A 17,631-nucleotide genomic window follows, 5' to 3' on the forward strand; every position below is an offset into this window, starting at 1 on the left:
TGGGAAGTCGGGGGGGGGGGAAGGGAGGTGGGGTGTTGGGGGGGAGGGGGGATATATAGTATGTGTTAGATTTTATAGTAACACGACTGCACTTGTATACTGTTGCTCTTTAATTTCACTGTAAAAATAGGACAAGCTGAATATATTAATAGATAGTAGAAATACACCGAAGGGAGGAGTAGAGGGCTAGAAGAAAGAGGGGTAGAGAGGGTGGGAGAGAGGATTGGAAGGAGGGTGAGAAGGAAGGGAGGGAGTGGACTGGGAGAGAGGAGTGATTGAGGGGGAGGGGAAGTAGGGTAGAGGGGAATGATGGAGGGAAGAAGGAAAGTTGGAGGGGGGCGAAAGAAAGGGTGTATGGAGGGTCGAAGTGGTACATTGGGTTTGTATTTTGGGGGGTATTGTGGACAAGAGGAATGGCTGTGTTTATTGTTTAATGTTATATGGCCCCGGTTATGCACAGTATATATGTGACTGTACGAAAAGTGTTCCAAGACTTGCAGAAAGTCTTTAAGCTTGCAAGGAAAAATTAGGTGGGAGAGAACAAAAGCTCAACCCGATTATCACCCAAAGAGGGGAAAAAATGGAAAAGAAAGATGGAACTAAAATATTTCATTTGCACGTTGGAATACAGGGGAACATTCAGGGCTGGTTATCTTGCATTCGTGTTTTCTAGACAGCAAGTCAAGGAAGATTCCAAATACTTCTCTACATGCCAAAAGGTGTGGGCATCCCTTGGCTACAGGGATGGACTCTTGAGTCGTGGAGTCAGAGGTTGGGACTGAGTTTGGTCTTCACCTTCGCAGTTGTTCCTGGTGATTTATTCTAGTGTAATTGTTGAAGGACACATTTTCTTAGTTAATGAGCTGCTTCTTTCCACTTCCTTTTAGCCATGCAGATGAAAACTTGGACGCTCTTCACTGCCTTTCTGTGTTGTATTGGATTCTTCCTGGCTCTTTCAAGTAAGTCTTCTATAGCTAGAATCTATGCAGAACTTAATCTCTGCAGAACTTAATCTTGTATTCACCTTGAAGGTCTTTTGCTTGGCTTTCCAAACTGTGACCCAATATGTGCTTTAAGCTACAGCATCTGTTGTGTTATTCAACAGGCTGGTGAGGGACAAGCATTATATCCCATTATATCCTACTAAGGTGGCAGGAATAGCTAACACCCTAGAAGATAGGCTCAAGATCCAGATGGATCTTCACTAGTGGTGGGACTCAAATAATTTAACAACCGGTTCTCTGCCCTAATGACCATCTGGGTAGGTGGGGCTCGGTGGTCATGTGATCATGTGGGTGTGGCCAAGTCAATGTCACTCAGGTCGATGGGCACTTCGCCTTAGCTGTTCCAACAGAATAAGGGTTAACTGGAGAGGCAGTTTCTGTAAGCAGATCAATAAAGATTAGGCTAGAAACGACACCAGAATGTTTCCTTCCTGCCTTCCTTACAGGATTAGCCCAGTAAAGTGGGGAAAAACAAAAGGAGATTTCTTCCAACAACCGGTTCTCTGAACTACTTAGAAAGTTACCAACCGGTTCTCCCGAATAGGTGCGAACTGGCTGAATCCCACCACTGATCCCAACCTATATGCAAGAGTCATTTTAGGAAATGCTCCCCTTCGTTTTCTGAATTGTCCATATGTGAATAATTGAGTCTTTAAATTAACAACATGAAACCTAGATCTCTTTTCAAGACAGACAATAGCGAAAGTGCTTTGTTAGTCGTAACACAAAAATTAAGTATTCATTTTTAATTTTTCTAAGTGCTGAACTCTGGTTATACTTTTAATTTTAGTTTATTTCTGCATATATATATATATATATATATATATATATATATATATATATATATATATATATATATATATATATATATATATATATATATATATATATATATATATATTCTGAGGTTTTCGCGGGTGTTAGTATGTAGGTCTCTAGTTGTTCGGGTTTTCTCCCGCGTAGAATTGGAGATGTCTTGGCGACATTTCGACGAAGTCACATTCGTCATCTTCAGGCTGCTGCTGACTACTTCAGATTTGGTGTTTCCAGGAGTAGTGTGGGATCTTGGCTGTTTGTTCCTTATAAATCCTTAAAATTTAAAATTTAATCCCCTACCAGCAGTTATAAGGAACAAACAGCCAAGATCCCACACTACTCCTGGAAACACCAAACCTGAAGTAGTCTGAAGCTGCCTGAAGATGACGAATGTGACTTCGTCGAAACGTCGCCAAGACATCTCCAATTCTACGCACACACATATACACACACACACACACAGGTTTCCTTGGATATGGTCTTCTTTCAATGTATGTTTATTGTATGGTTCTATATCTTTCATTTAATTTCATGAGCTGCCGATACATAAATATTGTAAATATGATGTACTTGGGAAGAATCTTCAGAAACTACAAACACATTCTTAGTAGTAATAGTAAAGTTATTAAGTCTTCTTGTCTTCTGCACAAGTGGAAGGTCCAGATATTAGCATCACAATGTGAATAAATAAAGTATAAGATTGGATGAATTAGGGGATGAACTAATTATAAATGATAGAATGATATTTTTCAATAAAAAGGGTCTTTCCCAGCTAGCATCCCACCCCTCTGGTTTGAGACAAGAAAACTCAGAATGCTTCAACCCTCCCTGGTGCCTTTCCATTTCAGAAGAAGGTTGCCACGTCTAATCTATACGGATCAGAAAATATCCTGAGAGGGAGTGTTTCGCATTCAGGCCATTATCAGGGCCAACAGAAACCACCCTCATGAGGAGTGAAATAACACATTTCTCAACCATACTATGTAAGGATTGGATGTTATAAATGCACACTGCAAATATGGCCTCAAGAAATTTAACATGAGTTCTTGCTTTTGTCCTTGCCATGGCATGCCTGTGAGGAAGGTTAGTTTATACAATAATGATGGGCCCAAGATCATGAAGATCTTGGAACAAGACGGGTGTTAAATTAGGAACGTTAAATTGGTTCTCTCTGGATTTTAGCATGTTCAGTGGTCAAGGGTCGGAGGATTTGCCTTCCAGTTTAACTTCCCATAGAAAAGCAGGGGGGCAACTCATTCCGGTTCTTTCCATCTCTAGCAAGGGGAAACAAGTGAGCACACTCAGAGGGAGGAAAAACATCAGGAGTCTGGTAGCACCTTTTCCAACATTTTGTTTAAAAGGTATAGCTGTTGTGAGCTGCATCTCACTTTCTCATCTGCATAGAGTGGCTAGATTGAGGGAAGATTTAAATTGGGGCAAAAAAGGGAGGTTATAAGATGCAGGCTACATATGAGACATATGTAGACATCTGGATTTGTGGCAGAGTCTTAGTTTTAGCCTCATTGTCCTGTTCTTCCTTGTTGCTTGTGAGAATCTGCTTCACAATGGATGGCTGTGTCAGGCCTGCAATTATATTCCTTTTAGAATTTTGGCCTGCCACACTTTCTCTTATTTCATTATGCTGTTTCATTAGTATAGTCGATGGGAGGGGGGAATAGATAGGAGTGAGATTGTGGAATGTATTGTTTTTCATTCTTTACTAGAAGACCAAGGTCATCTTTTGTCTCCATACTTTCACACCTGATCGGAAGCAGCTGGGTGGAGACGCTAGCGTGGAAGAAGAAGATTGGACCATGTGATGGATTGTGGGTGTGGGGACAAGATCAGGAACTTTTAACTGGGTGGGATTCTGATGTCATTTCCAGAATTGGGATTCACACAGATGTGCCTAAGATGTCTGCTTTATTAAATTGGAACTTTAAGGATCGTTTTGCCTTGGACTCTGATTTAATTCTACATGATACTTGGAACGCTGACAGGCTGCTTATTTAAAATATAGGTCTACTATCCTATACTTGAGAAAATGAAGTGTCACTTACCATTATTGTCTTTAGCTTATTAATAATGTTTTGTGTGATTGAGCTGTGAGCTATAAGGGACAACCAATGGTATTCTGTTCTGTTTTTTGTGGTCTGTCTTTTAATAGATCTTCCCTGAGAACCAATCAGGTTCTATTGATTTGTCCGTTGATTTTGTTGGGTGGATACATTCAGCCTCCTGAATGTCTGGTTTAATTCTATCACTTGAGCATGACCATCAAGTGGGCCAGAACAGATGCCGTTGTAGTGTAATGCCTAGTTGTAGATGAGAGGGTAGCTTGATTATGTGCTCTGGGTCAAAGCTAGAAGCATGTAGCTATGCTGTATATTGCCTATGGGTCCACTGTGTGGTTTTAAGAAAGTGGACTCGTTCTGTAGATTATTTGAGGCTAAAGTTGATGATGGGATGGAAGCTATTGAAGTATTGATGGAATTTGGGCAGAAATTCATTATTTATCAGTCCAGACGGTGAAAACTACCATAAAACTCAAGTAAAGAAGGGGGTAAGAGCTGAGAAAATATAATTCTAGATCAGCTGTGAAAATATTGATATACTGAGGAGGCATGTGTGTGCCTTTTAATAAATATTTAATAAGAAAAATGTTCCACTAGAATCCTCCTGATTGATTGGTTTTTTGTTTTTTTTGCTATGATAGACAAACAGCTAATTTACTCAGAGGTAAAATTATGTATTTGCTTCTGAAACAGGTGGTAATCCAAAAATTTAGAAGTATTTTAGAAGTTCAGTAATAAGAGTTAACTTCCCAGTGCAAAATTTTACAAACACCTTTCTGGATGCCAAGGTAAGAAGCAAGTTAAAGGTAAAGCTAAAGATTCCCCTTGCACATAAGTGCTAGTCGTTCCCAACTCTAGGGGGCGGTGCACATCTCCGTTTCAAAGCCGAAGAGCCAGTGCTATCTGAAGACGTCTCTGTGGTCATGTGGCCGGCATGACTAAATGCCGAAGGCGCACGGAATGCTGTTACCTTCCCACCAAAGGTGGTTCCTATTTTTCTACTTGCATTTTTACATGCTTTAGAACTGCTAGATTGGCAGGTGCTGGAACACGCCATTACACAGCACTAGGGATTCGAACCGCCGAACTACTGACCTTCTGATCGACAAGCTCAACGTCCTAGCCACTGAGCCACCACATCACTCCAGACGCTACCGTATAATAGCTTCCTTTTCTGAATTTTTCCTGGTGATATTGTTGGGCAAGATCTCAGCTGACTGTGCGAGTGATTTAAACACTTTGGACAAAATCAGAATGAGATTAAGATTAAGATTTAGTTTATTTGTATGCCGCCCTTCTCCGGGAGGGACTCAGGGCGGCGAACAACTCAAAAGGGGAAAAGGGGATACAAACACAATACACGTAATTAAAATACACAAGAGTCATACAGCCATACAAGTCGAGAGGGGAGGGGAACTCATCAACCCCAGGCCTGCCGGCACAGCCAGGTTTTGACGGCTTTCTGGAAGGCCTGGAGAGAGGTGAGGGTCCGAATCTCCGCGGGGAGTTCATTCCAAAGGGCCGGAGCTGCTACAGAGAAGGCCCTCCCCCGGGTGGTAGCCAGATGGCATTGGCTGGTAGACGGAACCCGGAGGAGGCCGACCCTGTGCGATCTAACGGGTCTTTGGGAGGTAATTGGCAGCAGGCGGTCTCTCAAGTACCCAGGTCCAATACCATGAAGGGCTTTATAAGTTACGACTAGCACTTTGAAGCATATCCGGAGACTGATCGGTAACCAGTGCAGCTCGCGGAGGATAGGTGTAACGTGGGTGTACCAAGGTGCACCCACAATCGCTTGCGCGGCTGCATTCTGGATGAGTTGTAGTCTCCGAATACTCTTCAAAGTCTGCCCCATGTAGAGCGCATTGCAGTAGTGACACTATCTTGTTACTTCCTGTTCTTGACACATGTCTGTTTTTCTTGGGTTTTCAGGGGCTCAGGAGAAAGACTCAAAAGCGCCCTTGAGAGAAGCGGTGAAATATGGAGAGTTCTTTGTGATGAATTGCACAGCAAGCCACAGCAGCTGTGACATTCAGGAGAAGTCTTCTCGCAACTATGATTATAAAGAACCCGGGCCCACCTGGAAAGCTTTCACTTTCATTGCTATTGAATGGTCACTCAATGCATCTTGCATTGTGACCTGTAATAATGAACCCAGCTCTTTGGAAAGGATTGTCACAGTTTACCGTAAGTCAAATTCAGCTATGAAAGTCTATCGTTTTGAACGTTGCCTACTGTGAAGGAGCCACACTGAGGTTCGGTAGAAGAGAGGGAGAAGTTCTCTCTTCTTTGGGATCAGGCACTTAAATTCAACAAGATCAGAAAAGAAAATGAGGGTCCGGGAAGCCAAAAGTCAAACCTGAGGGTACAAACCTGCCAGATATAGAGGAAGATTTATAGTGTCCAGAAGACGTCCCACCCAAGCATCTATTAGGAATTTTCTCCCTTACAGTTGCAGCAAAATTTTAGATCCCCACCCCCAGAAAAACTACACTTTGTGGTGGGTTTCAAAAATTGTTCGAACCTACTCTGTGGGTGTGGCCTCCTTTGTGGGAGTGGCTTGCCACCCATGTGACCGGATGGGAGTGGCTTGCCACCCATGTGACCGGATATGAAGATGCCGACGACACTTGTCAGAACCACCTTAAGTTACCTCACAGACAGCACTGGCATGCATCAGAATAGGATGTAAACTTGTTTTTTAAAAGGCATCTTTGGTTTGCGTTAAAACAACTTCAACACGTGCAATTCACTTTTAAGACCCTTTTTTTCAGTGCCGTAACTTTGAACCGTCACTAAATGAGCTATTGTTAGTTGAGGGCTACTTTTATTCTATCCCAGACATGCTTTGGAAAAATTTTCCTGAACTGCAATGGAATTAAATCCAGAGCCAGATTTAACATTCTTCCTTCAGCACTCCTCTAGGGCAGGTATAAGAGAACACCTATAGCAGAACGGGTTTGTATATGTGGTAAAGGAGAAGTGGAAGATAATTCACACGTACTATTACACTGCGAGCTATACAGAGCTTGTAGGTCTGCACATATTCTCCCCTTATTAGAGAGATTGCCAGGGAGGGCAGACCATTTTTATCTAGGCTTCCTCCTCCAGGAACATTAACCCGGTTACCACGTATGCAGTGGCAAAGTTCTGTGCTGCTGCAATATCCATAAGAAAAAATTGGCTACAGAAGTATAGTACCATCTTGTACCAATTATCTGGACATACCTTTAACAATCTTTGGACCATTATGTTATTATCCACTTTTAATGTCAATACTTTTTAATTATATTTTAATGTTAGCATTTTTTTAATATAGTGTAGAAACTAATGTGTATTGCTGGTCTTTGACCGTAATAAAGATTTTACTTACTTACTTACTAAGTCCAGAAAAACCATGGTTTTACTCATCACCACCTCTCCTCTAAACATTGAAGATGTTCGGCTATATCTTATTCTATTACAGAACCTCCACAGAAGCTTGAGCTGGATCCAGTACCAGAAATGGAAGTGGGCAAGTTGTATAACTTGACATGCCGGGTTTTTGGTGTAGCCCCCATCCGGAACCTCACCGTGACTTTGCTGAAAGAGGAAGAGCAACTTCTGGTAAAGACCTTTGAGGATCACACTCACCCTGAAGCTGGTGTTGTTGTGGTGAACCATAGCATAATAGCTCAGGAAGATGACTACAGCAAGACAATCACCTGCCAAACATCCCTGGATCTGAGACCAATAGGACCACTCCTGAAAAACACCTCCCAGGGCATATCATTATGGACTTTTGGTGAGATCCCATCCATTGTTCCAGTTCTGATGTAGACATACTTCATTCTGTAGTTACAGAGTATAACAATTATCCAGTGACGTGCGGTGAGGTTTATGGGTGGTGAGGCAGTCCTCTGCCCCAGGACTCCACTGATTAAAGCACTTCCTTTCGCCCGCCTGAGCTGGCCGCTCCAGCGCTATGTCCACCATTAGACTTTAAAGCCCTGCTGCTGCATCCACCATAGAGCGGGACGTGACACGTCCCGCTGTATGGTGAACGCGGCACCGGGATTTTAAAGTCTTCCACCTTTTAAAGACTATTTTGATTGTCTTCACAAAGCTTTTGGTGAGCTCCCATTCACTTCCTTTAAAGCAGGTGTTCCCTACCTACCTTTCTAAATGTCCTATAGTGACCACCCTCCAGAATAGCAATAGTTAAGGTCAGACAGAGACACATGCAAGACTAGGACAAAAAAAATAATATGAGCCGGAACTGGAACTTGAGGAAAATTAAATGAATTAGAGTTTATAAGATCTCATCAGGGACAACTTGCTTCCAGATGTTGTGAATGCTCCAACACTGGAAATTTTTAAGAAGATGTTGGATAGCCATTTGTCTGAAGTGGCGTAGGGTTTCCTGCCTAGGCAGGGGGTTGGACTAGAAGACCTCCAAGGTTCCTTCCAACTCTGCTATTTTATTCATCCTTTAATAACTTCCCGTTCTTTCACATTAAAGTTAGATCAGAGGTGGTATTCAGCAGGTTCTGACCAGTTCTGGAGAACCAGTAGAAGATATTTTGAGTAGTTCGGAGAACCAGTAAATACCATCTCTGACTGGCCCCCGCCCCCATATATTCTTTGCCTCTCTAGTCCCAACTGATCGGGAGGGAATGGAGGTTTTACAGATTTTCCTGTAAAGAGGCAAGGGAAGGAGATTTTCCTTCCCCTGCCACCTACCCACCCCCACCGAGGCAGTAGTAAAAAAAAAATTGAAACCCACCACTGGTCTAGTGCAGGGATCTCGAACCTTGTGGACTGCCAGAATACCTCAGCCAGCCCTGGCTGAGGTATTCTGGGAGTTGAAGTCCACAAGTCCTAAAGTGGTCAAGGTTGGAGACCCCTGGTCTAGTGAGTCCACCTTGTCCAGTGCAAAAAACAACATCCTCTTCCTCTTGCCCTTTTAATTATGTCCTGCCAAAAGATGCAATTTTAAATCAGCATCCCCCCCCCTTCCCCAAAACACACAGAGACATTGGCAGCCTCTCCGGAGTAATTATTCTCTTCTAGCTTAGGGTGGAGGGCTAGAATCTCCTAAAGCTTAGGGTGGAGGGCTAGAATCTCCTAAAACACTATATATATAGCCCAGGTTCAAATCCCAGTAAGGGTATGGCTAGCTGATGAGAGCTAAATAGCTTGAAATCGATCTATACTAGTCTCCCTTTATTTATTTATCAGCACAAATAAAAAAACACAAATATAACAAAGGCAACAGTAAAAATATTGGGTTTCTGTCGTGATGGACTTTTGTGACGAGCCGATAGATAGATGATGGAAGCAGTTAGCTTCCTCCCATAATTGGGGCTTACCAGGGGTTGTAAAAAATCATATATATATATATATACACACACACACACACACACACATATATATATGTTATATTTGTGCTGATAAATAAATAAAGGGAGACTAGTATAGATCTATTTCAAGCTATTTAGCTCTCATATCTATATCTATATCTATATCTATATCTATATCTATATCTCTATATCTATATCTATATCTATATCTATATCTATACCTATACCTATACCTATACCTATACCTATACCTATACCTATACCTATACCTATACCTATACCTATACCTATACCTATACATACATACATACATACATACATACATACATACATACATACATGTAGGTCTTTGGTTATTCAGGTTTTCTCCTGCGTAAAATTGGAAGTGTCTTGGTGACGTTTCGACGAAGTCTCATTCGTCATCTTCAGGCTTGTTTGCTCAGCTTGGTGCTTCCAGGAGCAATTTGCTTATTGATAAACAAGTCCCTAACATGAGGAATGACACCAGGCCTGCACCATTAGCCACTTTAAACCCCTCCTATCCTTACATGAAACACAAACCCCCAACCAATCAGAACACACCTCCACCATATCAGAACACAGCCAAGCTCCCACCCAATCAGCTCAAACCCCCACTGGCAGTTAAAAAGAAGAAACAGCTGAGATATCACATTGCTCCTGGAAGCACGAAGCCTGAAGATGACGAATGAGACTTCGTCGAAACGTCACCAAGGCACTTCCAATTTTACGCGGGAGAAAACCCAAATAACCAAAGACAGACAGACAGACACACACACACACACACACACACACATACACATTCCATATGTGCTCTAAAAAGAGATTTGAAAGAGCAATTCTTATATCCTCCTATATTATCAGTCACTCATTTATATCTTGCCTTTCATTCAAGAAGTGTAATGCTCCTAGTTTTCCCCATAATAACTCTTGAGTAGGTTGGGCTGGGAGAAAGTGATAGTCCAGAGTCACCCTGAATGCCCAGCCATGGAGGAGAATTTAGGTCTTGCTGTCTCTAACCCAGCATTTTAATCACACTGCATTCCTTCCTACAACTAGAAAAAGAACATCATGTTTTACACAAAGGCCCTGTTTACAAACAGTTAACTCAATTTTAACACCCTGAAGCATAAAGTAACTTTAAGTGCTGGGCTTATACATGAGACACTGCAGTATAAATAGGTTGGTGAGCTTATAGTTCTGTGTGTTGTTGAAATACAGTAAAGGATAGACATCTGTGATCAGATGAATTAAGATACTTACAGGCTTTGATAGGAAAACATCTCACAAAAATACGTTCTAGAAGGGTGATTCATCAAAGATGTTGCTATTTTAAAAAGGAGCAGGGCAGTGGTTGAAGTGTGAAAGTGTGTTTTCAATACAATTTCAGTCTCAAAAACCCTGCTGACAAATTAAGGATGATTTATTGTTCTTTGGATAAGATTAGAAATGAAAATTAGAAATGGTTGGGCATTTAATGTCCATTTCAGTGTAGAATCTCAAGGGAAAGTCACTAATTTACTTTTCATGACCAAATGTCTTATGAGCCAAAATGTTCTAATCTAAGATGTCAAAATAATGTGTTAAGAAACACTATCACAAAATTGGTCCTGAAGAATCAATACTTGCCTGCTAGATAGATCCACAAAAGTAAAATAGAAACCAAATCCTAATTTGTTTAGATTATCTAACATAATCAAGCACATACAGCATGTTCTTGTGTTAGATACCTGAATATCACAGAAGAAAAAGCCTTATCAGCCATTATTTAAATACCAGCACTTCTAAAACTGCCGGTCATTTGAACCATTAGTTAGGTATTCACTATTGTACTCTAATTAATGCTGTAAACTTGAAATTTAGGCGCTCAGTGGCTAAGACGCTGACCGTGGCGATCAGAAAGGCTGGCAGTTTGGCGGTTCGAATCCCTAGCGCTGCCTAACTGAGTGAGCTCCCGTTACTTGTCCCAGCTTCTGCCAACCCAGCAATTCGAAAGCATGTAAAAATGCAAATAGAAAAATAGGGACCCCTTTGGTGGGAAAGTGACAGCTTTTGGCACTTAGTCATACCGGCCACTTAACCATGGAGACGTCTTCGGGAAGCGCTGGCTGTTCGGCTTTGAAACAGAGATGAGCACCACCCCCTAGAGTCGGGAACGACTAGCACATATGTTCCAGGGAACCTTTACCTTTAAAAAAAAACCCTTTAAAGAGACATTTTCCACATAGGGTATATTGTGGTGACTCAGGGAGATCAAGACGGTTTAAACCACAGCCCTACTTCCGACTCCTTGATTGACAGGACCCTGAAGTGGAAAGAACACCGAAATAAATTTCTAAGTTTTCAAGATTTCTAAGGGGTGGTGGCAGCAATCTCCAAATTTGACAGATGAAGGATGTCTTTCTCCTGGAAGAGCTTGAACCCACCCAGCTATTAGTAGGAGAGCAAGGAAGAGAAATATTCCATCTCTCTCAGAGATGAAAGCCAGCCGTTCATTCCAATTAATGTTGTCTTTCTTTGGCCGCAGATACAGTACCTCTTGAGCAAATGACCCTGGAACTCCAGAAGGCGTCGCCAGGCCAGAGATGGGCTTATAACCTGCTATGCCACATAATAAGAGTAAATCCCTGCCATAGCCTTGTGGTGGCCTTTTTTAAAGGGTCAGAGAGGTTGGGTACACCAAGTGTTACAAACTGTACTTGGGTTGAAGTAGAAAACTACACGGTCATTCTCCCTGTCACCCTCCATCCAGAGGACCATGGTCGGGAAGCTTATTGTCACGCAAGCGTGCACTTAGGCCTACAGGAAACAGTTTACATCATATCTCCAGGGGTTTCACTCACGACTGCTGGTAAGTTGGCAAGCCAAGAACCTTTCATAAACAGACACACATGTCTCATTGCAGAAATGTATCAACAGCTTCCACGCTCTGGGGAAGATCAAACAATGTGGTTTTCCTCCCTTGTTATTATAAAAACATATAAACGGTGAACAGCCAGTTCAGACATATTTCGCGGGGGGGGGGGGGGGCAGATGTTTAAGGTTGTATTTTTCTTTTAACTTTCTCCATTTTTTAAAAAAAAATGGATGCTATGATAGATCTCAGAATGCCATCAAGGAAAGACTGATTAGTGTCTAAAAACAAAATGCCTAGATTGTAAACCCCAAAGGTCTCTCTTTTACCCACATGTGTAACAGAAAACTTTATTATAAGTAGGCAGAAAAAGCATGTGATTGCTCAGGTGGGAGAGAAAAAGACTCTATACCTGCTCAGAGACTTTTCTTTATTATATAATATGAAGAGAGACCACATCATAATGTTGAGGTTGCCAGTCAGCTATGAAACATACCATTCTAGACCACACCTGCTCATATCAATTCCTGCTTATTTTGTGGTCTGTTTTATTGATGGTCAAATAAGAGAAACAGGAGTTAGAACTTCTAAAATTACAAGAGAAAGAATAATTTTATTAATAGGGTTGATTACTGGAAGCTAAAACATATGAAGAACGGTTGCAGTTTAATGAAAAGAAGGACCAGGGGAGACATGATAGCAGTGTTCCAATATCTCAGGGGTTGCCACAAAGAAGAGGGAGTCAAGCTATTATTCAAGGCACCTGAGGATAGAATAAGAAGCAATGAATGGAAACTAATCAAGGAGAGAAGCAATGCTCAGAGACTTTTCTTTATTATATAATATGAAGAGAGACCACATCATAATGTTGAGGTTGCCAGCCAGCTATGAAACATACCTCCTTCTAATATCAATTCCTGCTTGTTTAGTTATGCTTGGAAAGTTACTTTAATTAAATATGTTTCATCAACTCATTTTTAAAATAAGAACTAATCTTTCCTACCCTGTTCTTCAGCTAGTACATTTCTGAAATAAAGGTGACACATTTATTTATCTTCCATGTCACAGATGGACTATAGTGCCTTTATTCACTATTTCATAGTATTTCTACTGTATATATCCTTTCAATTAATGCCAGCAAGACTGGTAACAGTATAAACAATAGCAGAGAAACAGAACAGCAGAAAAATAGAAGTTGTGACTGGAAGCCTCTTAATTTGGAGAGGAAGTGATTCCACAAATGGGAAATAGTACTGTGAAAAGCGTATTCACATGAGTCCATGAATAGTGAAAGGAGTGTTTTCCTCCCCCACAAGGGAACATTTGCAAGCCCCCCACCCACCCAAAACTGGATTTCTCCTCCTGAGAAATGTCTCTTATCTGTTCCCCATTTAATTTAATTTATATAATTAATTCAATTTACTCTATTCAATTGAGGCACAACCCAATTCTGAACAACTCTAGGTGACTCACAATCTAACAAAAATAGTCAAATATAATACAATTATAAAACAAATGCAAACAAAATTAAACAAGGGGTTAAAAGTTTATAATGAATTGGCAAGCAGGGCTGGATTTGAGGAACACACTCAGTTTTCCAATCAGTGCTTTCCAGTCAATATCAAGAATCATATTTAGCATTATATCAAGAGAATCAGGAAACTAATTTTAAGTGAAAGTTTCCTTGGGGGAGAAAAGAAAATTAGGCCTTGTGAGTAAATCATATCGTACTGTATTTTCCTCAGCATATCACATTTTCCTCCTTGTAAAACTCAAACTATCTTTTAGTGGTTCTTCATATGAGTGGATTATTGGCAGACCTGCATTTTATCAACCCACACTTATTTTCCCAAAATCTTTGGCTTAACCAACTAAGGATCATCCGAATTTACATGAACTGAAACATGTAAAGCTATGAAAATTTTAGTAGTCACTCCAGATTTAGTCTAGCGTTGTCTTTGTGCCAAATTTTCCTTTGCTATTGAGTTATAAATTCAGCCTAAAATGAACCAATAATTGCTAGTATACCAAGATATTATTTCTTGAAACTTGAGAGGTCTGAAATTTATATATCAAAGATGTACTAATTCAATGGCTGAAAAAAAATGGTTGTGACTTTTTGTATGAACATATGTAAAATGCAATATCCCATCTGACAATATAACTGTAAGCTGTGGTGGGGTGTGGTTCCACCACAAAACTGCGTTCGACTAAAGCGCGCTTGACGAAACCGCGTAGCTGACGTCATCACAGGGCGACAACAGCGCGGAGACAGAAGCACGCTGTAAACGCTAAACCTAAAATTAACCCCTAAACCTAAACCTAACCCCCCTAAACCTAATCCTAAACCTAACCCTAAACCTAACCCTTAACCTAACCCTAAACCTAACCCTTAATCTAACCCTAAACCTAATCCTAACCCTTAACCTAACCCTAAACCTAACCCTTAACCTAACCCTTAACCTAACCCTAAACCTAACCCTTAATCTAACCCTAAACCTAATCCTAACCCTTAACCTAACCCTAAACCTAACCCTAACCCTTAACGTAACCCTAAACCTAACCCTAACCCTTAACCTAACTCTAAACCTAACCCTAAAGCTAACCCTAAACCTAACCCTTACCTTAAGTTGAATCGGCTTGCTTTCAAAGCGCTATTTAAAGCGCCCTTCTTTCTCCGCACTCGCTGTTGTCGTGCTGTTGATGACGTCAGCGACGCGGTTTAATTGGTTTTGACGTGCCACGGTGGGGGTATAATCAAATGATAGATACCTCATATGTTCTTCAGAGCCAGTTTCAGATCATATTAATGTAATATTATGCTTGGAAAATATGAAGCACATGTGAAATACATATGAAATACAGCTTCCTTTATTCGTGTTTCCTTTGATTTGGAGAATTTGTAGTTCTTTTATAATGTAAAGTAGTATAATAGTATTCTGGAATATCATCGATGCACTTCAGTGATACACTGGATTTTCTTTGCAAAGTTCACCCCCTCTAAAATATCTAAATATTTTGACAATAATGTTGTGATATTTCATTCTCCTTTTCTAATTGTCTTCCTATCTGGTTTTCAGAATCCTATTTGGCTATCGTTGTAGCTGTTACTGTTGTTGCTGCTTTGCTAGCCTGTGTGCTGGTGGTCTTTCTCATCTTCATCGTTAAACTTTGGATCAATTAATGCAATCGAAAGGACAACTCAATGAATATATATGTGTGTGTCCTGCTCTCTGAAACTCTTCTTCCTGCTTGAAATGTCCCATTACAAGGTAGCTGAAATGATTGGCTGGTGAGATGGATTCCCATCAATTCCTAGCTTGAAGGACTGTTTACATTTGAGGATTTTTTGATAATTATAAAATGAGCAGTGATCATTCATATATTTTTACAAGGACCACGTTTCCTAGAAGATGCACATGTGAAAGGAATGCCAACAATCATGTATGATGTATTATTCTTATAATAAACTGACAGGGCAATATTATATTCATGTAAATTCACTTCCCCTTCCCATAGTATAAATAATATCATAGAAGGAAGTGAACAATGCATTTACTAGCAATACAATAACTTTGTAACTATAACACTTTGAGAGCAAGCAATGAAACACAAATGTATATAAAATTGGGGACATTTGCTGCCAAAAAGAACCCCAGGAAAGTGGAGCATCAGGCCATAAATTAGTACATTGAAATCAATGCCCATTTTGTATCCAACAATATTAACATTCTATATTTCCAGATATTCAGAATTGATTTGATTTGATTGATTAGATTTAATAAATGTATGGGCCGCCCAATCCCGAAGGACTCCGGGCAGCTTACAGAAAATAAATTTTAAGAAGTGAAGAGTTAAAAACAAACGGAAGAAAACAGATTAAAAGAAAGCACATCATGCACCCAGTCTAATCGGGGCAGGACCTCGGTAAAGAGGTCAGCAGCCCCAGGCCTGCCGGAATAGCCAGGTTTTAATAGTCTTTCAGAAGGCAGAATATTTTTTTTCAGTGTCTAGCCACAGAAATTTAAGGGAACAGGGCCGTGGCACGACAAAACCGTGGTCCACTAAAGCGCGCCCAATTAAAGCGCGTCACTGACGTCATCAACAGCGCGACAACAGCGACCGCGGAGAAAGAAGGGCGCTTTAAATAGCGCTTTGAAAGCAAGCCGATTCACATTAAGGTAAGGGTTAGGGTTAGGGTTAGGGTTAGGTTAAGGGTTAGGGTTAGGGTTAGGGTTAGGGTTAGGTTAAGCGTTAGGGTTAGGTTTAGGGTTAGGTTAAGGGTTAGCGTTAGGTTTAGCGTTAGGTTAAGGGTTAGGGTTAGGTTTAGGGTTAGGTTAAGGGTTAGGTTTAGGGTTAGGGTTAGGGTTAGGTTTCGGGGGGTTAGGTTTAGGTTTAGGGGTTAATTTTAGCTTTAGCGCTCACAGCGTGCTTTTTTCGTCGCGCTGTGATGACGTCAGGTACGCGTTTTCATCGAGCGCGCTTTAGTCGACCGCGGTTTTGTGGTGGAACCAACAGGGCAATACCCCAAAACCTGAATACCTGAAAACTGTTCTTAATGTACAGCAATAATTTAGTGGATCGGGAATAAGGATGTATGACAGGCAAATAGACCAGAGAAAAACAATATATGCCACAAAAATTATAACTGTAAGAATAACATCATAGTACATATTGTAAATACAACACAACACTGTGTATGGTCGTCTTTCCACAAACAAGTTGCTTTCTTGTTCTAACAACTAGTTAAAGAAACGTAGCCCTTAGGAGAGTTACTCCTGAAATTGTATCTTCCAATTGATTGTTTAACACAACCTCAAGGATTTTACATGGCAAGACAGTCAGCGTAGGAGTGAACAATTGCTCTTGGGCTGCTAAGTAAAATAAGAGAAGAAAGAACTTTATTCAGCTTCTTGCGTTTTAACACGGACAATTCCTGAAAGGGTGAAGAATTCCTGCACAACGTTTCTGCAGAACTTGGGAGGGAACAGGAAGGCTATTCCATCAGGCCCGTGGAATAAATGCTGTTCAATAAATGATAACATGAAGATAAGCAACTGATTAAAATACTTCTTCAAACAAAGTGTCATAATTGCTGGTTAAACAAGATGAATGTAAACAGAATCTGAAGGGAAAAGAAGAAAGAAAAACATTGCCTCCTCCGGGTTCCGTCTACCAGCCAATGCCATCTGGCTACCACCCGGGGGAGGGCCTTCTCTGTGGCAGCTCCGGCCCTTTGGAACAAACTCCCCGTGGAGATTCGGACCCTCACTTCTCTCCAAGCCTTCCGGAAAGCCGTCAAAACCTGGCTGTGCCGGCAGGCCTGGGGTTGATGAGTCCCCCTCCCCTCTCGACTTGTATGGCTGTATGACTCTTGTGTATTTTAATTACGTGTATTGTGTTTGTATCCCCTTTTCCCCTTTTGAGTTGTTCGCCGCCCTGAGTCCCTCCCGGAGAAGGGCGGCATACAAATAAACTAAATAAAATAAAATAAAATAAAATAAAATAAAATAAAATAAAAT

At 40.9% G+C, this 17,631-nt stretch overlaps 1 protein-coding gene across 1 annotated transcript in view; it reads left to right on the forward strand.

Annotated features, from left to right (window-relative positions):
* Positions 1-15,293, forward strand: part of LOC148048385 (intercellular adhesion molecule 1-like) — a 36,434-nt gene extending 21,141 nt beyond the window's left edge. The window contains exons 8-13 of the mRNA XM_087708291.1: positions 674-771; positions 888-959; positions 5,828-6,082; positions 7,362-7,679; positions 11,783-12,106; positions 15,190-15,293. Of these exons, the coding sequence (XP_087564417.1) occupies positions 674-771; positions 888-959; positions 5,828-6,082; positions 7,362-7,679; positions 11,783-12,106; positions 15,190-15,293 (1,171 nt within the window). The remainder of the gene's footprint in view (positions 1-673; positions 772-887; positions 960-5,827; positions 6,083-7,361; positions 7,680-11,782; positions 12,107-15,189) is intronic.
* The last annotated feature ends 2,338 nt before the right edge of the window (positions 15,294-17,631 follow it).

The sequence above is a fragment of the Thamnophis sirtalis genome, unplaced genomic scaffold, assembly GCF_051295495.1.
Source record: "Thamnophis sirtalis isolate CommonGarterSnake01/CBP01778 unplaced genomic scaffold, rThaSir2_p1.2 scaffold_3, whole genome shotgun sequence".
Classification (NCBI taxonomy): Eukaryota; Metazoa; Chordata; class Lepidosauria; order Squamata; family Natricidae; genus Thamnophis; species Thamnophis sirtalis.